At 40.6% G+C, this 22,260-nt stretch overlaps 1 protein-coding gene across 2 annotated transcripts; it reads left to right on the forward strand.

Moving 5' to 3' along the window:
- The first annotated feature begins 3,411 nt into the window (after positions 1-3,411).
- limk2 (LIM domain kinase 2) lies at positions 3,412-22,234 on the forward strand. Of its 2 annotated transcripts, XM_084945932.1 has the most exons (16): positions 3,412-3,712; positions 3,975-4,065; positions 11,136-11,271; positions 14,662-14,771; positions 15,894-16,079; positions 16,354-16,459; positions 17,583-17,797; positions 17,904-18,090; positions 18,171-18,257; positions 18,551-18,682; positions 19,157-19,213; positions 19,569-19,634; positions 19,887-20,058; positions 20,149-20,204; positions 20,391-20,548; positions 20,922-22,234. In XM_084945932.1, the coding sequence occupies exons 1-16, from the start codon at positions 3,697-3,699 to the stop codon at positions 21,133-21,135; spliced, it is 1,989 nt and encodes a 662-aa protein (XP_084802058.1). In that variant the 5' UTR covers positions 3,412-3,696; the 3' UTR covers positions 21,136-22,234. The 2 variants fall into 2 exon arrangements, with proteins under 2 accessions (XP_084802058.1, XP_084802060.1); XM_084945934.1 differs by lacking the exon at positions 3,412-3,712 and having other exon boundaries at positions 3,905-4,065.
- The last annotated feature ends 26 nt before the right edge of the window (positions 22,235-22,260 follow it).

A 22,260-nucleotide genomic window follows, 5' to 3' on the forward strand; every position in this document is an offset into this window, starting at 1 on the left:
TTACTGGCCTAATGCGAGTTTGAATCGTATGAATAGATCACTGGCTTTGTTCGGTGTAATATTTACCATGTAGACCAGTTTCCTTTACTGGCATAGGGGAAAACTCATAAAGAGGGATTACTCTAGCCAATACAAAGTTGAATTGAAGGTTCTTTTAAAGTGGTTTTATTTATGGTCCTTTCTGCTCTTTTTACAAAATCTATATTGGATGAGTGTGTGCAGAGTTTTATTGCTTAAAAGCAAATACACTATTCTACTCTGTTCTATAGGGTTTATGTTCCGTAAACGTGTGCCACAAGCTGGTTGAACCGCATCCTTCTATACCTGACCCGAAGACTAATTTAGTTGTCAAGTAGCAGCCAATCAGAACGCTCCCTGCTTGCACGAGGAGACTGTTGGTGGTTGTTGGGAAAAGGGAATGGAAAGAGAGCATTGAAGGACTGTAGCATTGATTTACTCCTCAAAGATGACGGTGTGCTTTTGTATGTGTATGCGTGTGTGTGCATGTATGCAAGCATGCATGTTGGTAACCAGTAAGCAAATCAAAGGCTTGCTTTCCATGCGCTTAACTGCTTATATTGTGTTTCTGACAACCTAGCTTTGTCCAACTTTGCAACATGTCAGTTGGTTAGAATGGCCTCATCAGATGGTTTCGTTCCTGTTTATTAGCTTGTAAATTTTGACATTAGAGCAAGTTCATATGATTTGCACAGTTTAGGCGTTGCATTGCTTTTTTGTTGCATTGTTTTGATGGACAGCAGGCAAGAACTACCGCGTAGCACCACACATTATATAGAGGCCTCCTTGTTGCGTTTGGGTTATTTGTTTTTAAAGTTGCAGTGTTAAAAATGTCATCACTAGATTTCAGTAGATTGCAGACTGTTGTCAGCTGTTCTGTTTTCTTAACCCTCACAATTCAAATACATACTTTTTGATGGCTATCTGTGGTGAATGTAAGCTGTCAGTCCCCTGTTTACCTCGGCTGTTAGTAGACTGCAAAGCTTTGTGAAAGGAGTAAATAAATGAGAAGAAATCAATTAGGAAAAAAATATAATGTTCATGCACATTTTCATGGGTCAGAGCCCTGACTTCAGTGCAGGAGATGAGGCTTGAGGGGTGTTTTCTCTTTCCTTCACGTTTTCACTTTTCTGGTGAAGAGCCGCCCAAGATATGAAGGCAAGGTCTTTCATATCTTGAGTCTGAAAGTACAGCCATGAATTAAAACATGCCTCTGCATTATGTTTAAGTTCACTGGCAAAAAGAGAAGTTTGTGTCTAAATATGTTATATTGCATGTTTACACAGCAGATGTAAACCTAGTTTATTATGTCATTTGTTTCTTGTTACAGAACCAACACACACAGAAGGAAGACCTGAAGTGTAGCTTGCTCCTATTTTTCAATACAAGAACATCTGCTTTTTAATTACCGCCCCCTGCTGGCCACTTTTTAATGAACCAACAGAAATATACTTCAGTCCATAGCAACAAACCTAGTTCACAAGCTGGCAATAAGTCTCTCTGAATAAGAACTAACCCAGCCACTGATACAAGCCAGGAAGGTAGAAGGTAGAACTGCGGTAACTCTTAGAACAGGGTACTCCAAACAGAAGTGGCTTAATAATAGTGTTGTGTCAGGATGTGTATGGGAGCTTCATTGTAAGGTCCATCATGACTATTACAGTGTAACAACAAATACTGCCAAATATAATGTTTACCTTGTTTAAATAACAGTGAATGGGCTTTCACGCAGCTGCATTCTAAAATCAAGAGCCAAAGACTTAATAATAAGCTTATCGTGAATATCGTCCTGGCTACTGTAAACTCTCCACTCTCAGTTTATTCTACCTTATCTCAGTTTTTCTCCATTACTTTAATGCACTGTTAACAATAGCCCCATTTTCATTAATATGCCACACAAATATTGAACCATGTCCCACGCTGCAAAACAGGAAATTAATGTTTCAGCCACAGTCAGTGAAACTGAGGAACTCATGACGCATTCATGTTCCTGCCTGTATATTGGCCCTTTTACGTAAACTGAAGATTGAAGACACAGTTCTACAGTTTTCCCGGTGTTGTGTGGCTTTATTTTGAAAATGTTAAAATAACATAACAAAAACAAAGAAAACAAAAAAACAAGCAGAAAAAAATCAATGTGACTGTACTGTACTGTACAATGGCTATTTCTGAAGACTACTTAAAAAATAACAAGAAAGCTTGGCTGACAGAGGCCAGGCTGTGCTGAAGAATAAATGTGGACATCAAGCTTGTTGAACTGTGCAAACTGTTTTTTGCTCATATTTCCATATATATTTGCACATTTTTCAATAAATCACTACACCTATTCCCCATTTTCCAAGCAAGACATAATGAAATGAGGTGCGGCATCAGATTTCACAGCACTGTACTAATACTGACAGATGTTACAGTGAATAAGCCACATTTTTTTTCAATAAACAAAACTATATAAATTTTTAAAATCTTAGTACATACCAGCATTTGTGTTGAATGCTTTGAAACTAAAGCTCATATGTGATTTAAAGGGAAACTAACTCTTTAAATTCAATCGCCTAAAGGTCAACTATGAGTCATGAATCATGTTATTGTAAAAAATGCTTGAACACACCGTCTTCTGAATTTGGAGGTGTAAATTATAAAAGAAATATTATTCTGCATGGAGCAGAGAAAAGCAAAGAAACAACACGTGCACTTTGCCAGTTTAATGTGTGCTTAAATCTTCTCATTAGGTCTAATACCCTTTCAGTAAATAACATTCATTGCTATTCTGCCTGTGTTGAAATGGTTTTAAAGAGATGATGCCTACTGATTTCAGATGCTGCAGTGAAATTATTGTTTTGCCCAGCCCAGTATTATCAGTGAGCCTTGGCTATATAACAGAAATAAAACAATTTAGAAGCACTTTAAAGGCTGACTTGTTCCTACAGTTAATCCCGTGTTTTGCATTTAAATAGGAAAAGTGCAAAACACAAATTGTAAAGCAAACCATTACTGATGATATAGCAGTCATTTATCTTTTATAAAATTTTAAAAGAATTAAATGAAATTTTAAAACAGAGATTTCCTTTGATACAACTGTAGAACTTCAGGAAAGACACTTGTCTTGCGTCTTATTGTACTGTACTTACTCTATTGCTTTAAGAATGCAATAAGATCTGATGATTATATTATCCTTAATATATTATGACGTCAACACTTTGAAAGCATCCCATCGTTTTTATGTCGCGACAATAACATACAATAACGTTTCATTTCTATCCACAAAAGCCTAGCAACCACATAGCAAATCGTTGTGTAGTGCGGTGATATTGGCAGTAGATGGCGCCACTGTTTTTCCTTTCGCGTTTGGGGCCAAATCTCAGTTTTCTCCTTCTTCCAGGTGCGGAGGTTTGGCCTTTCCGCTCTCCGTACAGGAATGTGAGCACTGCATTACGTCAGTCATCCTGCCAGCGGCGAGAGAACAGCTCCGTCCAGGAGGTCTCAGCTCACTGCTTTCTCTCTCTCTGTGGAGGATTAAAAGGCGTTTGTGTTTTCTTCCTGCTGTATTTAGAGGTGGGAATCTCGGACGGGGAAGAACGAAAGCGTGAAGCGGCTCATGACAACTCTCCTCTTCAGTATGAGGAGTTAGTGAAAAAACAAAAAAGGGACCTGAATATCGACGACACTCTCGCGGAGTAGATGGAGGAACCAGGAGGTAAAGTGGTATTTCACACTGTACCTTTACATTGAAGTGATGCTACATTGCAGTGATGTAAAAGAGCACCATCTCTCTGTCTGAAGCGCTCAGCTCACGCAATGTTTTTACCTTTAAAAACTGGGCTTTTTGGAGACCGAGCGCAGCGGCGCGATTGTTTGCTCGCTCAAATCCAGATCCCAGTTAAACCAGTATTGCAATTTTCACATGAGGTTTCTGCGCTACACCTATTTACATGGGAGGCTTGTTTCTTTCTTTGCAGATAAGTGTTACTGTGTGGGCTGTAGAGGAAAGATTCAAGACTCGTTTCAAATGAAAGTCCTCCAGGACACCTGGCACAACGCCTGCTTCAAGTAAGTGGCTGCAGATCCTGATTTTAAGGACCCTCATTACTGTCATGAGCACAGTTTTGTCACTCATACTCCGATGACTGGAGACTGTTTGTGTATAAGAAGGAGGTGTTAGCTCGCGCTGACACAGACAGTTTGTGTGATTGATTTTGTGTGTGTGTTTGTAGTTTACTCTGTTTGGATGTACTTACAAATGGACAAGTGGATAATCCCAGAATTTTCTGTTCTGTCGCCTAAACACAGACTCGTGTCTGTTTTCAACTGTTCTCCATTGTTTTTGTGCACAAAATGTACTATGTAGAATGTCATTCGGCAGTCCCAGCTGACAGATCTCCTCCCCAGGAGAACTTTGCCCCTTCTGCTCTTAAGCTTAATGATTGCCGCCGTGGAGATGATGTGAGCTCTGTGGTTCGTACAGGTCACTGACCATATTTTTGTGTGCAGCAGTAAACCTGCAGTTTGATGCCAACATACTGCACATGCCAATTTTATTATATAACACACAGAGGGTTTTTCCCCATGGAGATCAGTTGAAGGTTGTTGTTTTTTTCCCCCGTGTTAAATAAGGAAGCTCAGGTTGTTTAACAGGAATGACATGCGGTATTTCAGCTTACTGCGGGATCACAGTTGCATTTGCTGGGTCGTATTTAACTAACATTATAAAACTGATCAGCAAAAGCTGGCTGCCTGAATCTGTGAAATATTGCTCATTAGTGAATGTTTTTTTTCCCTCACTCTCTCTATCTCTGACTGAGAAGGCGCACCTAACACACACAAGTACACCCAAAAATGTGTTTGGTGTTTGGGAGTGGATCAGGGTTCCTCTGGCACTAAAAATAGAACGCATTTAATATTTTCTAGGTTGACTGAATCTTACAGCTGAAAAAAAGAGACTCTTAATCCAGTATGTATGTGGCTGTGTCCTTGCACGACCTTTGATTTCACTCTTTTAAAGCACACACTTCTCAATAACACACAAAGCCTATTTATCTCAGCAGCAAGGTTCCTGACGCAGCTGCGTTACTCACCCTTGATGCTCTCCCTCCCTTTGTTCTTTTATACCTTTTCACATTTTTGGAATTCCTGGTTATTTCTTTGTCTAATAACTTCCCTTCTTTAAAGTTTCTGCATATATGAAATATTTTGCTTGGATGTTTGTTTTGTTTTTTTTTTCTAAGCACCATTGTAAGCTGATGCCATCGTCGCTCACATTCTTTGCAAGACATAACTCGTTAAGCAAACAAAAATAAAAATGTGCTTGCAGATGTGATACCCTGTGGTGTTCCCATTCTCTATTGTCAACATGCTGCCCCTCTGCCCTCCGTATACCTCCACCTTTTGTAACATTCTTGTGAGGTGGCGTCACTCTTGTTCCAGTAAACCTGGCAGTGTTATTCAGGCCTATAGGTAATGGCACGTTCAGCTCTGCAGCGTTCTGCATTCCTAGACGGCGAATCAGAGATGTGAACTCTCTGTCTCAAACACTACAGAAGCCTTTGTGTTGTTGGCGGTTTTTTTTAGACAAAACTATTTCCTATCTTGTTCACTGCTTTCCACCTGCATAACTGCAGATCTTATTGCATTTTTTCTATGGTTAAAAATAGAGTCTTTCCCATACTGGGGAGAGTTGTGTAACCAAAAATAGAAGCCACAGCTAGATTTGTACAACGCTACTATTTTTCTTTTATGCCTTCATTTACATTTTGGTGTCGCCTCGTACTTACATGTGCATTATAGACTTTAAATTTAGTGAAATTCAATAATTGTCAATAATTGTTTTGCTTTCAAGGAAAACAACCCCCCAAAAAGCCTGCTGCTTATGTACACCTTTACAGAGCACCGGGTGCACATGAGCATTATTTAGAAGATGTGGATGAGTGGATGTTTGCGCCTCATTTAGCCTACCTGTGAAGACATTGCATCTGGATGCGCTGTTGGAAGCAGGCCAGCCTGTGGAGGCTGTAGAGGATGCTTTGGAAAATGTGGAAAGTCTTATGTCCTTCTTGTGGAGGTTACTTAGGTACAAGCAGCATTGCAAGTACTTCTCCTGATGGCTGTGTCCTCTATTGGCATAATAAAAGTTGAAGGTGTTGACTTGGCCTCCAAATTCTCCATATCTGAGTCCAGCCGAGCAGTTGGGGGGTGTGTCCAGGACAAACGGGTCTGATGGAGGCCCAATTTCACAACTTTGAGGACTTAAAGGAGCTGTGGTGAACTTGTTGGTGCTGATGCTGTTGCACACAGTGAAATACGCCTTTGTCAGGCTTTCGAGGCCACATGTAAAAGATCATCTCAGTGTCTATTTTTATCATTACTGCCACACTTTAACAAAGGACTCAATGCGGCAATGCATATTTAAGGAAACCAGTAATGTTTACTGTGTAGTGTTTGTGCAGCCAACGTGACTGTAACCACCTGAGTTAAGTGCACACGCCCATTCAGCACCATGTATACGAGGAATTTAGGTGTTTTTATAAGCACACTTGCATTACTTAATGTAGATGGTAAAAGGAACAAAGTGTACAATACAATACAATTTTGTATATGAATGCTTTTTGTTCAGAACAAGTTTTTTTTTTTTTTTTTTTTTTTTTTTACTATTTCTTTGTATGTTCGTTTTCTCTCCTCCACCGAGACACACAGTATGTTGTGCATTCAGTATTTTTGAAGAAATACACCTTTTTTTTTTTCTTATTTGTAACTATTGTATCTAGCTGAAGGGACAATGAGAGTGTTGATACCTCCAGCCGTTGTTGGTGCTGTGCTGACATTACTTGTCTGTGTGCTACAGTTTGACAAATACTGAATGTTTCAGGCTGATGGCAATGTCTGGGTGCTACAACAATAAAATGTGTATAGTAGCCTGTATTTATTTATTTTTAACTTAGTCACTTTATTAGGTACATCTTGTCAGTAATAGGTTGGACCTGCTTTTGTGTTCATAACTGCCTTAAGTCTTCATGGCATAGATTCATCAAGGTCCTGGAAAATTCTTCAGAGATTATAATCCACACTGATGTGATAGCATCACGCTGTTGCTGCAGATTTCTCAGCTGCACATCCATAATGTGACTCTCCCGTTCCACCACATCCCAAGGGTGCTCTATCAGGGTGAGATCTGGAGATTGTGGAGGCCATTTGAGTACAATGAACTCATTGTGATGTTTAAGAGACCAGTTTGAGATGATTTCAGCTTTGTGGTATGGTGCGTTATTTCACGGGAAAAAGCTTTACTTTTACTTTCTTTTTTTTATTATTTTAGAATAAGAATTTATAATTATTATTGTGTGTGTTGTATATTGTAATATGTCAAGGGCAACCTTTTGGGAAATCTGAACAGGTACTAAAACAAAAGCGCACAACCTTTTTAAAGCTGAAGACGTCTGACTCCATCAGGCAGCTAGTAATAACATTTTTACCAAAGCAACAAATTCTAAAAATGAGGCTTTTATTTGATTTTATTTTTTGTGAGTTTTCCAAGTTCGCAAAATCATTTCCGAATATTTTTTTTAATTTAAGTAGTTTAAGTTAACTAATATGTTTTTCACTTCTAGTATACATTTTTAGTTTTGTTTTAGTTAATTATAATAACCTCATGTCAGACTACCATCCGAATGCTGCGGCAGAAACTGAGACTCATTAAGACCGGGCAAAATATTAAAAGTTGGCACTGTAATTGTATTGCAGCAGAAACGAGTCAATAATAATATAATGCAGCATCTGTATTTTCTCCCACTCCTAATGATGTTTGATAACATTATTAATCATTTAATGAAAATGCCAAATTTGTGTAATATTGCGTCACACCCAGACATCAGATGTTTGGCCTTTTAGTGCAGTTGTGACCACAGCAGCTTAGCAAGCATTACTCATGCAATCTTGACTTCAGGATAATTGTTCTGCTCTGTTACTCCTCATCACAGCACAGTGTGATACACCGGGCTGTATCTTGTGTCCTTTTCTTTTATGTTGCTTTCATGTCAGAGGAAAAAGGTTTGTTTCCTGACACAAATATGGATCTGTTTCATGTCACGTCCTCTCTGCCTCAGAGCCAGCTGTTCCCTCATTCTCCACTTTTCTCTCTGCAGCACAGACACAAACATGTGGTCTTTCCTCCAAAGGACAGCTCCTTCTTAAGTAATGCCAGAAAACTCTGAAATATCTGGAGTCTGTGCCAAAGTCAATAATCCTGGATGAACTATACCTACAGTGGAGAGAACAACGTGATACGCGGGTCTCAGCTGAAGACTGGAGCCAGCACCAAAAGAATAAAAATGCGTACGATAAGCATTTAGAATAATGTTTTTGTCTTCATCGAGAATCTGATGCTTTTCACCTAACTGGCAAAATAATCATGCTGGGAACCACTCTAAACTGAAAGTAGTTGACTGTTTAATATTATAGCCGTTCCTCTACGCAGCCAGTATATTATCTCACATCTGCTGTTAGTTTTGTGCATAAGTTCGAGAGAAATCAATGCAGTGAACAGCTTTTTCTTTCCTGTTCAAGTGCAAATAGTCGACTGTCCTGACATCTCTTTTTCACTGTGACTCATTTGTCTACATGTCATCACCAAGACATCAGGATTCTTCGTCAGATGAATTGTAACCAAGGTGGAGAGGGGGGAAAAAAGCTTGAGGAATCATTTGCAAAGTCGGGCAAAAGTGGCTCCAGAGGCTTCAGCAATCCGATCTCTCATAAAGTGGCTCATCCTGGTTCGGGCCCTGGCAGTTAAATCTGCTGCCATCATTTTTGCATAACCAGTGCAGCTTGTTCAAGGAGCACTCAGTGCCTGCAGGTGCTTCCCAGTCTGCTGGTAACTTCAGCATTCTTCACTCTGAACATTTTGTCTCAGTCTCAGGCATTAACGTCCTCTTACCTCTGCCAAATATCAGTTTTGATTAGCAGCTAGTCATTTAACAGGAGCAGCAGTCGGCACTATTTATAATAGTAGTGCTAGCTTTTACTATCATGCTTTGTTAGACTGTTGAAGGAAGAGAAGTACAATGAGAGACACTCAGAAATCCTAAACCCCAGGATGGGTTTCTGAGCTAATGTGGCTAACGGCATGACTTGTTAGTATTTAATATGACCTACCTAAGAAAATGAACTGTAATCAAAAGCTGTATTATAGCCCAACTGGATAATTTGAGGACTTTGCCTCTGTAGAGTCTTATCTTGAGCCTGCTTATAGGTTGTGGTGATCCTGAATCCCATTAAGCACTGAATAAGGACTTGGCAGCTATACAGGCACTGCGCAGTCATCAAGTAAGAAAAGTTCTCCCAAATCCAACATCTGCTTCTTCAAAAGTGGAGCATTTTTATTTAGTTAGTTACTTTTGTGATCCCTGCCTCTCTAACAGTGCAAGCCCCAGGGCATTTCAGCTACAAGGCATTCGTACTGTTGTACACCTTGTAAAACAAGGCATGTTATATGTGTAGAATTGACAATTGGCAAAGCGATCAGAATTTTTGTTACAGCTTTTCTCATGTGATGCTTTTACTCATTTATTTTATTTTAAAGACAGTTCTTGAAAAAAAGTTTCATATTCTTGAGACATTCATTGATTAATCAAAAATTACACTGAGATTCGTTAATATTTTTTGGTACATCATCAAGTATAAATGGTATAAAACACGGATATGGCACTGTGGTGTCACCCTTCGTTTTTGGACTCCACATTTTGAAGCTAAGCTGTAGCCATGTTTTTGTTAGTTAGTTTGTTTTTTTTTAAGCCAGCTGTTACCTTTATACAGTTGAAGGGTGGAGTGCGATTAAGCAAACGTGGTTCACATGCTGCATTTATAAATTGTGTGGCTGCAATACAGACACACCTATCAGCTTATTAGTTCTAAGCAGTGGATTAATGTAATCGTACTCGCCAAGCAGGAGCACAAGCTTCTAGAATGAGCCAGCGAGCACACAGCAAGCCATATCATTAGACAGATAATCCATTTAAAAAGCTCCAATAGCGCACACACACAATGAAGAGGTTCAGTCCAATGACCACATAATTTCCTCAGGGATTAATAAAATATTCTGATTCTGATTTTGAAGGTCTAGATGATGCTGCTAACAGATAACTGAATTATATCCATGGATGAGTTATAGAAAATTCAGCCCCTAATATGATTTTTAAAGCTGTGAAGTTTTTGTCACCCTTTTTGGCTACTTGAGGAGTTGCAGTTTTTGCTACTTCTGCATTCGCTGAATTTTTCAGTTCCAGACGTTGACCCTTGATTACAAAGGCAGAGTGAGGAGGGTCTGCCAAGTGCAACAGAGTTAATGGACGTTTCACAGGTTACCAACATCTATGACGCAGCACATACAAACAAAAGTCCAAAGTTTTCATTCTTTATGTTTCTTGAAAATTTAAAAACTGCTAGATTAACAAGCAAAACTGATTTTATTTATCCGTGTTTGCTTATTTTTGATTCATTTTTAACTTGTAGACATCAAAGTCACTTGTAGCACGTTTGCAACTGATTAAACTTCTGATTAAAAACGTCAATATTTTTGCAAGAAACTGTCCATTAGTGACAGTCCACATGGCGTTATCACCACAGAGTAAAGATTTTAAAGTCAGCAGCATCATTGAGGGGGCAGATTTCACTGGCTGACTGGCCACGTTGCACCCCTAGGTATGTGTGGCTGCCCTGACCTCACAGGTGGTTTACTGGATGAGAATTTAGGGCAGTTTGGATTTGGGTTTTTTTGGTTGTTTTTTATTGTGCATGAGAAACTGTTCAAGAAACACTCCTTTTTTTTCAGAGATATTGCGGATGCTGAAGTTAAGATAAGAAACATTAGAAATATTGGAAAATCTGGGTCTTTATTATGTAAATGCTTGGCTGCTTTTGTGCACAGTCAGTATTCTCTATCAGCATCTTTGGCTGGCTTTTCCCCTGCTGTGTCTCACATGTGTTGTACATCCATGCAGTCAAACAAGCTCTTGAGACTCTGAGCGCCTTCATGTCCTCATAGACATCTGCTTCACATTTCAAAATCCATTCTGAAATCTTTTGTTCTGCCTCTGTAACCCTGAGTGTTGGTTTTTTTTCTGTCTCCTTAGATGTTCTGTGTGCTGTGACCACCTGACTAACTGGTACTATGAGAAGGACGGCAAGCTGTACTGTCGCAATCACTACTGGGAAAAGTTTGGAGAGCTCTGTCATGGTTGCTCTCTGCTCATGACTGGACCTGCGATGGTAAGTCTGCTGCTTTCATTCTTTTACTCCATTGTATGGAGGGTCTTTTGTTTTTCTTTTTTTAAGCTGTCGCTCAAAGACACTGGAATCTGAGCCAACACCTAATCAGCCCAGACTCTGCTAATTTTACATCTCCAAGCACTCTATGGCCTGTAAAAACATTTAGATAACATTGTTAGTTGCTTTTGGCTGAGACAGCACATGTAAGCTCGGGTGTGGTATGTGAAATAGATGCACATCTCAGGCAATCAGGATGCAATTAAAGGTGCGATCAGGTTGCATGTTTTTTTTGGGGGGGTTGTCTCTTGTAAATCCAATAGAAGTTTTTACACAACATTGGCTGGGCTTCTCTTTTAATGCTTACATGACACGCTGACCTGGCCTGGCACTCAGCCCTCTTGTGTTAAAGACTTGAACATAACAGAGTTATCCATACTCTGGTGTAGAATGAGAATTACAACCCGCCAGATCGGGGTTTTTTTTTTTGCTCTTTGCGCGTCTGGTACGTTTTGTTTTTTCTTTTGGAGACTCTCAACACTGGGACGAGACTGTTTGACCACTGCTGTTTGCATGTGATTGCCTGGCTTTCAGCGTCTGTCTTGCCATGATCTTATAACACCAGTTGCCAACCTTTTCCCTGCCTACTTAAATAATGCCAGAAAGCCCACAGACCATGTTAGTACGCTCTGTTCCTGTTTCTGCTTACTGCTCCAGATTAACGTGCGTTAAAAGGCAGGGGACAGTGTTTTTTTTTTTTTGTGGCAGTTATTACATTTACAGATGAGTGATACTTCACATGGGCTGCTGCTGGACTTAGCAGAATGCGGTCTAGACTTTACTTGTGAATTACTTCCCCCCCTTGAGGCCCCATTATGTTCCCTCTCAGTGCAGAACTTCTCCACAGTTCTCTGTTAATGCATGCCACACTCTGCCACTCACATTATGATCCGTACTGATGGTATAAAGAACAAATGCGCCTGCTTTTTGGGGTTTGTTTCTCCACAAAGAGAAAATGTAATTAATAAAAAATATAAAGGCAAGTTGATCAAAGTAAAGAAACTGACATCCACTAAATTTAACCCAAATGTCAGGCAGCATCGATTTTTTAATATCTACAAATCAAAAACCTAAAACTGAGGTGGCCACAAATGGGGTTACTTCTCTAGCATGGAGCCAGGCTCAAGTTTTTCTTTTTGCCACCAAGCAACACACATAATGGAGTCCTCTATTTGGTTCTGGCATTCTGCTTCATCAGCCAGCAAAGCCAAGTGTTTTTGGCAGGGCATAGCTGGCACCGGAGCCTCTCAGCCAGAAAGAAAATCATTGTGGTCCATCAGCGGAGGAGGGTCATGCAGCGCTGCTGCTTGTTAAGTATTCAAGTCCAGAACACTATTGTTTCTGTCCTGGTCCAGCTGATTGTTAGTTCATTGATTCTTTGGAGATGTTTTTGGAATTCAGAGCACCGTGTTTATGATCAGTTTATGCAATCCCGCTTTTGTTTTCCACTGTCATACTTTTCTGCCCACAACGGGGTCACCGTTAATTGTCCCTCACTTTGATCTGGCTTTGCCAAGTTTTTACTGCTCCGCACTGCTGTCTGAGCCTCAGGCAGGTTTGTGGCTGCTCTTAGTCACTGGTGGATTTTCTGTTCCTGGCTTAAAGGCAGGGAGGTACTGACAGACTCCTGATATGTCACAATGATTTGGCTGACATCACTTTAATCTCTCTGCAGCAGCAGGGAATCCTTTCACAGCACGAAGGTTCTGACTCAGAGCAATAATGTGGGAAAAATACTGAGCAACTCCCCATGTGCTTATTGCAAATAGCTGAGATAACTAATCCATAGTTTTAGGACTTTTGTTTGCATCAAAGACAAACAAATATCAAAGCTTTTGATTTCTTTTTTTCTATTCCAAAACGGTGAGAAAATCAGAGTTGCTGCTCTTCTGCTGGTGCTCCCTTTAAAGGTCACCATAGCAGATTATCTTCCTCTGTCACACCAACCCTCTGCATGGCCGCCTTCATTACATCCATAGTTAAACCAAGCCCTGTTTGATCTGGCAAACATTTTATGCCGTATACCATTCCTGACGCAACTCTCTCCATTTATCCGGGCTTGGGACCAGCACTAGGAGTACCCCCACCGCTACCAAGCTCTGCTCACAGCTTGAAAGCATTAATATTGAAATCTAAAATCCCGTCCATTCTAGCACTGTTTTGAAAAATCTGTCCACATAAAGAGGCCACATCAGGAGCATGCCAAAACAAGAGATGATGATATAACCCTAAATTTCTAGAAATGTTGTCCAAGCAGAAGTGACAAATAAGAACACGGCACACAGGCTGATGGCAGAGAAAAGGGGTTAAAGGTGCACGGTTCTGAGGTTGCTTTTATTGTCCACTTGTAAACACAGAAAATCAGTTTCTCTAAATCTTTATCCTGGAAGATTTTTTTTTTTAATTCTCCTTTTTCAGTGACTTAGTCCATTCACAACGACAGTTTTAAGGCCAAAATGCATAAAACAAAATACCCATCCACATGTGGACAGGGCCTGAAACACATGGTTGTATTGGGCAGGTTTTGGTAATTGGCGGTCTGGTCTAACAATACCAGGTGAATGTAATCTTTAAACCCTCTCAAGTCCCACTGATCCCCCCATTAACTTTCAATCGCTTTCACTTTATCCTCCTCGCCTCCTCCTCCTGTTTTTTCTTGTTGGGTACAGTTTCAGCACTTACTCCCATTGTTCCCAGGTCCACTATTTCAGCTAGCGGGAAAACAAAAGCGCCATCCTCTTCCTGTTTTGGTTTCACAATCAAGCCTTCATTTTTGTACCTGGTTGTAGACAAAACTGTCCAATGTGTGCAAGATTGCTAGGCAAACACTTTAAGCCCAGGCGTTTTTGTGCAATTGACTTGTATTTCATCACAAGTTAAAACCAAAACTTTGTCTATTGCCTATTTAATTACATAAATAATCCTGAAATCAACATTTTACTTGTTTGCAAAGGGTAGACATGATCTCATCTTGCATGAAAGGGATGAAAACAGTGTGATGAAACTGAAGTCCTGCATGCATGTCAGAAAGGGAAATCGATGACTGATACGCAGGCAGTGTCGGTGAGAAGCAGCTGAAAGTTTCAGACCATTGAAAGGGAGAAAGCCAGTAAGACGAGTGTGTCAGATCCACAGAGGGTGATGTCATAGCAGATTCCAGACAGGCTGAGAGTGAAGCAGGTGTTACGGCTACGTCACCGCTCACGGTGGGAGGGAGGAGGGCAGAAAACAACACGCAGCTCACAGCTCACCAGCAAAGCACAACAGAACAAGACAGCAGGCTCGTCGCGTTACTTCTGAACGGAGAACTAGCCCGTTTGTTTCTGCTTCCAGGTGGCTGGAGAACATAAGTACCATCCTGAGTGTTTTGTTTGCTTGAGCTGCAAGGTGGTCATTGAAGACCGGGACACCTACGCTTTAGTCGAGAGGTCAAAACTGTATTGGTAAGTCACCTGCACTGGATTTCTTTAAAGCTGTTTGTTGAGAACTGCTTAGAGCAGCAGTTGTAGGGCCTTAACGTACGTGTCTTGGTATGTAGGCTGATTTTCATAGTCTATAAGTAAAGGTTGTAAACTCATTTATACACCACTCCGACAGCCGTCCCATGAAAACTTAGCCAGGTGCTTCCAGCTAACGCCACCAGAGTGAACTGATTTTATTTTTTATTTTTTTATAGTGTCTTTAGAGTATTTAGTGAAGCCAGATACATTTTTACCTTCATGTTTAGAGTATTTTAAGTTTTTTAATTAACAATCATTTTCCCAGCATTCCTAAGCACTCAGATACATAGATATAGATAATGGGTATTTTATTGATCACACATGGGTAATTAGTGTACATAAAATAATATGTACACTATAAATCTAAGAAAAAACACAGCATAACTTCACTCATGCCTGATGCGGTTTCATCAGCATGCCATTTCTAAACCTTTATTTAACAGCCATAAGCTACACTCACGAGTGTTAAAACTTGACTATATTGGAAAATTGCTTTGATCCAGGAGTAGTCACAGCTTGGAGTCATATGCTGTACCTTTTTTTGGTCAGCTGCCTGTCCCACATGATGATTTAAGACTTAAAAATGTACCCAGAATGCAATTTTTGAAGTTTTTAATCCAGTGAGTTATCGCAAATATGGATAAAGCAGCCGATACACCAAAGCTTGTTTCTGTAACTCTATGGCACTGATATTAAATTGGTGCAATATTGATAATAAAGCAAAAAGACCTGTTGAGCAAAGATTAGATTTTACTTTAGGTTGCAACACTTGGTTGGTCTAAACTTGATCTTATGTGTTTTTCAACCCTGGACATTTCATGTGGTTCTTCTGCTGCGATTCAGTTTTATAGTCCCTTAATTAAAAATCCTTGTCCCCTCTTTTTCTAGAGCGTCTTACATTTAATTGTACTGGCCAATGCCAGGAATGTCTTAAAAAGTTAATGTTCACCCTCAAGTATGTTTGCTCACGATTAGTTGGTCACTACTGCATGACTTCCTGTTACTCTGTGCCCTCTGAACCAAACTTTAATAAAATGTGCTTCTGCATTCTCCTGGTGTGAACAGCGGAAAGTGCTATAAGCAGGAGGTTCTCACACCCATGTTGGAAAAACGCTCGTACGACTCGGTCCTGGACTCCCTGCCCCACACGGTGACCCTCATCTCGATGCCTTCTGCAGCCAATGGGAAGAGAGGCCTCTCTGTCTCAGTGCTGAGGGATGTCAATGGCTCAGCAAGTGTTCAGGTCAAAGAGTAAGTGGGACCTCGTGATGTCTGACTCCATGCCTGTCCTCGAGGCTCTGTGGGAACAGCATGAGTAATGCTTTACGTAACGTTGATTATAGGTTGACTAAATAGCAGGTGTGTGTAAATAAGCCACTGAAAAAAAAAGTACTTATTGACAGATTAATAATATGTGGGAGTTTCTCGAGTCCTGGTGTCCTGGTGGGCAGACAGGACCGGCTGTTTTTAAACCAGCACATTTATTTCATAGTCCTCACTTACTCATGCTGCTGCTGTTTTTCAGGGTCAGAGGAATGCTTATTAGTCCAGAGGTTCGAAATGCCATCCATGTTGGAGACAGGATTCTGGAGATCAATGGCCTTCCTGTGGCGACATTGATGGAGCAGGAGGTGGGCTTACATATTATCTCTGATACTTATGGAGTCATAAGTGAAGTCATTCAGCCAAAGCCGATTAGTTTCATCGTTAATGCAATTCCTTGAGTGCACTTTCGCATAGCAATGTTGTTATACAATCGCTGCACATTTGATTTTTGACATTCTTCCCATTCCTCGATCATTTTTGCATAAGCTGGGAGACAAAGGTGTGTAATGACTGCACTTATAGGCTCATTCCCACGATCTCAGCGTTTTTGTGTTCGACTGGTTGGTTCCTTTTTAATATTTTTGTTATGTTAAAGATAACGAAAATATCAGAACAGAATTTCACCAGAAAAATAAAATAATGCATTAATGAAAAGAAATACACAATAAAAGGAAACTCACGTTGTTGCCCAACATGAAGTAACTGACATCATCATGAGCTTATGAATAGTTTGCTGCTGTTGAATGAAGACTAACTCACAGAACTTGATTTAGCTTCTTACTTTACTTGTACCTGACTCATTAGCTGGTCATCTTTACCTGTCAGACTCTGCTGTGTCAAAGGGTGAACAGAGACACTATTATAACATTGCATGAACTGGGCTTTTAGTTTCCTTCTTCCTCGAACAAAGCACATGGTGCTCAACACTGGGATGGTTGTTCCCTTTAAACGTAAGCATATCTAGACACTCTGATCACAGTAACTTGGTCACTGCTGTCAGCATGCATGTCACATGTCCTGCAATTTATGTGGTGGGAGTGTTACCACCTACAGCGCTGGACTTGCGTCACACAGGCTGAGCCAGTACAAAAACTATGACTGCACCTCAGATTTCACCATCAGTTGTCATTTGGATAAGCAAATACCAGACTTAAAGAATTGACGTTGAACCAGGGATCTTTGACTGATGCTTTTAAGCATCAGTTTTGAATATAGTTATAAATTATACTGGTATTTATTTATTTTTGCAGTGTTGTTTAGGAAGTTTTATTACATTGCCATCAAATCATCCTAAGGGTGAAGGATGATAGTTTACAGGAAGTAATTGTGGGATTTGTTGTTAAAAAGCCTGCAAATAGTGTAATTGTGGAAAATCCATTAACCCTAGTTCATAAATATATATATGTATAATCTTTTTTTTCTAACCAGGTGGATGATCTTATTCACCGTACCAGTCACACGCTGCACCTTCTAATAGAGTATGACCCAGTCAGGCATCGTTTGGACCGGCTAAGGCTGGAATCACCAGGGAACCGGCTAGGAGTCCCAGCCACCTCCCGCATGCGCATGTCCTCACCATCTGACACGGTGCTGGAGAGGACAGATGTGGTTGACGATGGCACACTGAAAAGGAGGTCTTTAAGGTATGTTACAACAACCAAAAAGCATGCAACTTCCATATTTTGGAGTCTGTAATGAAGAAGAGATCAGGGATGCGAGTTATCATTAATGAGCTATGTTGTGTTTCAGGCGCAGTAACAGTATATGCAAGTCACCGGGACCAACTTCTCCTAAAGACCATCCATTTATTACACGAGACATCGGGCGCTCGGAGTCCTTGAGATCCTCCACTAGCTGCTCTCACCGCATTTTTCGTCCATGTGACCTCATACACGGAGAGGTCTTAGGAAAAGGATTTTTTGGACAGGCGATCAAGGTGGGTCCTTTACTCTTTTACTCCTGCCATCGAGCAAGTTTTGTGAACTTCATGTAATTCATGTGTTCCTTCTGTCGCAGGTGACTCATAAAGCCACAGGCGAGGTGATGGTGATGAAGGAGCTGATCCGGTGTGATGAGGAGACCCAGAAAACGTTCCTTAAAGAGGTTGGTAATCTGCAGCAGGAGCCTCTGATTAGTCACAGACAAAGCAGAGTCCACTGTCTCTGTATGGAGCTGTTTATTAATACACACCACTAAAGGCACGGCACATGACCCAGTAGTTAACTCTTTGTATTTGTTGTTGTTGCCAGTGTCTTGTGGAAACGCATTAGCTTGACTTGTATTTTATTCAGTGCTTTTTATCCCACAGACTCTCGTGTAAATCAATTTGGGATCATCTGCTTATAATAATCTGGAGCTTTTTTTCTTTTTTTTTCTGTCACACGTCTAATCTTCAGGTCAAAGTAATGCGAAGCCTTGACCATCCCCACGTTCTGAAGTTTATCGGCGTGCTATACAAAGACAAAAGGCTCAATTTGATTACTGAGTTTATTGAGGGCGGCACGCTGAAGGATTTCATCAGAGACATGGTGAGTCTAAAAAGCTGAAACACTCCTCACCCATAGTGAAGCAGAAAAACAGTGGCAGGAGTTATGTAGGGAGGGGAGGGAGGGTGGTGACCTGGAGTAAACTCTGCACTGATACAGGGCTCTGGACTCTATAATTGGCTGGGTTGCGTATCAACTGACCGGCACGTGGAGTGAGAAAAGTTATAGAAAGTGTTCTCAGGTGAAACTTGGAGCAGTCGCGCTCCGCTCCTCCCCCCCTACTGCCAACGCCTATTCAGCACACGCCCCACTGAGGAGAGTGAGGGTGCTTTGTCCCTAATGAGGCTTAAAGCATGTGGGGGAGGACTATTTTAGATTTGGTTTATTTCATAAAGGTCTAATTTCATTTAACATAGCTGTCTCCTACTTGGTGTAAAATCATTATATTTAACGCTGTTATGGTCTCTGAGAGAGCTTCTGTTTGTCTCATTGCTTTTTCTTTTTCCTGACTAACAGGACCCGTTTCCATGGGAGCAGAGGGTGAGCTTTGCAAAGGGTATCGCTTCTGGCATGGTGAGTTGGCCTCCTGCAAAGAGCTTACTAGCTGCTACTGTCACCTGACTGTATGTGTTCAAACATCCACATCTATTAGATATTAAGTGCCACAAGTGAGCCGGAGAATGAAACTAACGAATTCAAAGAAAAAATGAAGTTGAAAAACTATAACCATTAAGCTACTGTGTAGCAAAATGTTTAACATAGCTGTAGATCAACCTCATGCTGTGACAAAGTGCAACCCTTTTATTCATCTTGTAAAGATCTGATGAAATCCGCGTTTAGAAGATTTGAGCTAATGAATAATTTATTTTTGGATTTACTTGGGATTTTCTGTGTTTACTTGACATGACTTTCCCCTTTTTGTTTTTAGGCCTACCTCCACTCAATGAGCATCATCCACAGAGACCTAAATTCTCACAACTGTCTGGTTAAACTGGTAGGTGGCATTTCATCTTAGAAGCAGTTAAACATGATGAAGTGTGAATGGTTTTTATTTCAAGAATGAGCAAAAGCTGGGTTGTACGCAGCTTTTCTTTTTTTTTTTTTAAGATACATTAAAACTTAGCAGACTCCAAAAGAAGACCAAAGAGCATTAAACATATTTGGGATTTCTTGGCATTATAAACCCTGTTCTCTCCTATCCTGGGTAACTAGAGAAGTAAAACCCTCGCTTGTAATCATTCAACAGGACAACACTGTAGTCGTTGCTGATTTCGGACTGTCCCGACTCATAGTAGAAGAGAAAGTTAAACCTCCACCTGAAAAACCTACCAATAAGAAGCGTTTTAGACGGATTGATCGAAAGAAGCGGTACACCGTTGTGGGGAATCCTTACTGGATGGCTCCAGAGATGCTAAATGGTGAGTGGACATTAAAAAGGGGGAAAAAACAGGAATGAGAGCTTAAGTTGTACCCATTTTGTAATTACATTTATTTATCTGTTATTTCAGGTAAACGTTACGATGAGAAGGTGGACATTTTCTCCTTTGGAATTGTTCTCTGCGAGGTAAGACGCTGATTTTTACTCGGTTTACTCAAAGTAATGGCTTAATGAGCACATTTTGGGGTTAGATGACAGACCTTGCATGCAATTAAGCCTTTCAAAGTAAGCACTGATGTATTTATGTGTGAAAGCATTGTATGCACATCACTATCTGATTGCCTACTGTTTATCCTCCTTACTGTGATTCAGATCATTGGACAAGTCTACGCGGACCCTGAGTGCCTCCCCAGGACTTTGGACTTTGGCCTAAATGTTGGCAAGTTTGTGGAGAAGTTTCTCCCTGAAGACTGCACACCAGCTTTCTTTCCATTGGCTGTAGCCTGCTGTGACCTCACACCAGACAACCGGTGAGCCACAGCTTTTGTTTTAATGTATTACAGATTTCATTTAACTTGTTATGAAAAGTTAATGTTCTGCAGAGTTGCTGACCGGTAAGGTAAAGTTCTTAATAACCTGAAAGAGTCAAGAGATGTGGCCATATGAGAACTGTATCTGCCTTCACTCGAGACGGTATGCGGCCTTTTAATGAAACTGGTTGTAGGAGGAGGAGTGAAACAAAACCCTTTCAGATGCCATCTCAACCTGCTCGCTGAGGGACACGCCTCTGCTACCAGATTGCTTCCTCATGTTTTCTCTCAACCTTGTCAGTCTGGTTTTAGCCTCAAACCCCTCTCTGTGCCCTCGTTGACCATTCCTTTTTCTCCCTTTTTTATTCCTCAGTCCACCTTTTCAGAAGCTTGAGGACTGGTTTGCAGCTCTGTCCCTCAATCAGGAGCTGGGAATCCCCCTGCCAGCTGAACTGGAAGAACTGCATCAGAGCCTGAGTCGACTTTATTGGCCTAAAGACGGCTCTCCAAACCAGAGCTCCGATCAGTCGTTAACCCCAGTGGCAGCCTCTCCAGATTGCTCGAGCACGACAGACAATGGCACCTAGGACTTCTGCCTGTTCTGTCTGTATTTACTTTAGTGACACCTCTGACCTGCTACACTGTGGATGTGTAAAAAGAGGAAAGTTGTATTGAACCCGAGCCGTATTAAAACTGGATAACCTGAGGTAGCTGGATCAATCTGTGTTTTTGGGACTTTAACCCTGTGAATACCAGTGAACTGCAAAGATAGTGCAAAAAACATTTCAGAATTACAAGTGTTTACTAATTCCTCCTGTGCCACTCATTACAAAGAAGATTGTTCACTCTGTATAAAGACAAAAGAAAAACGTCCACCCTGGCAGAGGGAAAGACTCTTTCTTTCTAAGGCGGAGGACTTTATGCTCCCACGTGACAACAGTTTTATTTTCTGTCGGGTTTCTTTTGGCTCTGGAGTTGTTGTTGCTGTGTGTGGTATGCACAGATCGGTCCTTGCCCAACAGAGGAGTCACTTCACTTCAGCGGCAAAGAAAACAAAGATCCTTGACAGTCTTGCTCATTGGCATGTTCAAATAAACAGGGCAGGACACAAAAAAAAACAAACAGGTGTGACCTTGGGCAGCAAAGAAAGCAAAACACACCGCTGCTGCTGAGAATTCACACATGATGGCAAAGAAATGTTCAGATTATGTTTATTCTAAGCATCACTCCTCTCATTTTTGACCATGGATCTGTGTACTCTCTAGCTTAATTATTTTAATTATTTTACCAAAATGTTGAACGAACACCGTGCAGATGTTTTATTTCTGTCGGGGGGGAAAAAACGGGACAAAAGCTCTTTTGCAGTTTAGGACTGTTAATAATGATTGTCGGACATAATCATGCAAGAGCTGACTGTTTGGAAAAAGAAAAAAACTGCCTTTGTACAGGACTGGATATTTTTTCCACTGTATATAAGTATGTACATATTGTAGCACTAATTTGACGTCTTGTTTTTTTTTTCTTCTTTTTTTTAACGGGACTTCTAGATTTGTATATTTTAGACATTTCGTCAGCGAATGACATTTTGGCCTTTTTTGCTATCATCATTCAGGGTACTGACAACCAGCTGTAACCACTATTATTTATATTAATGTAGTGTTTCATAAATAAACCTTCTGAAAGTTGCATTTTTAATTGTCATTATTCAGGTG

The sequence above is a fragment of the Perissodus microlepis genome, chromosome 12 (genome assembly GCF_051167445.1).
Source record: "Perissodus microlepis isolate ML-2025 ecotype Zambia chromosome 12, ASM5116744v1, whole genome shotgun sequence".
Lineage (NCBI taxonomy): Eukaryota > Metazoa > Chordata > Actinopteri > Cichliformes > Cichlidae > Perissodus > Perissodus microlepis.

Bases quoted from the DNA above. Each gene is read 5' to 3' on its own strand.
- limk2 (XM_084945934.1), top strand. From the start codon at position 3,920: ATGAGGTTTCTGCGCTACACCTATTTACATGGGAGGCTTGTTTCTTTC. The intron at 19,214-19,568 runs GTGAGTTGGCCT...TTTTGTTTTTAG, and splicing joins AGGGTATCGCTTCTGGCATG to GCCTACCTCCACTCAATGAG. The intron at 20,205-20,390 runs GTAAGACGCTGA...ACTGTGATTCAG, and splicing joins TTGGAATTGTTCTCTGCGAG to ATCATTGGACAAGTCTACGC.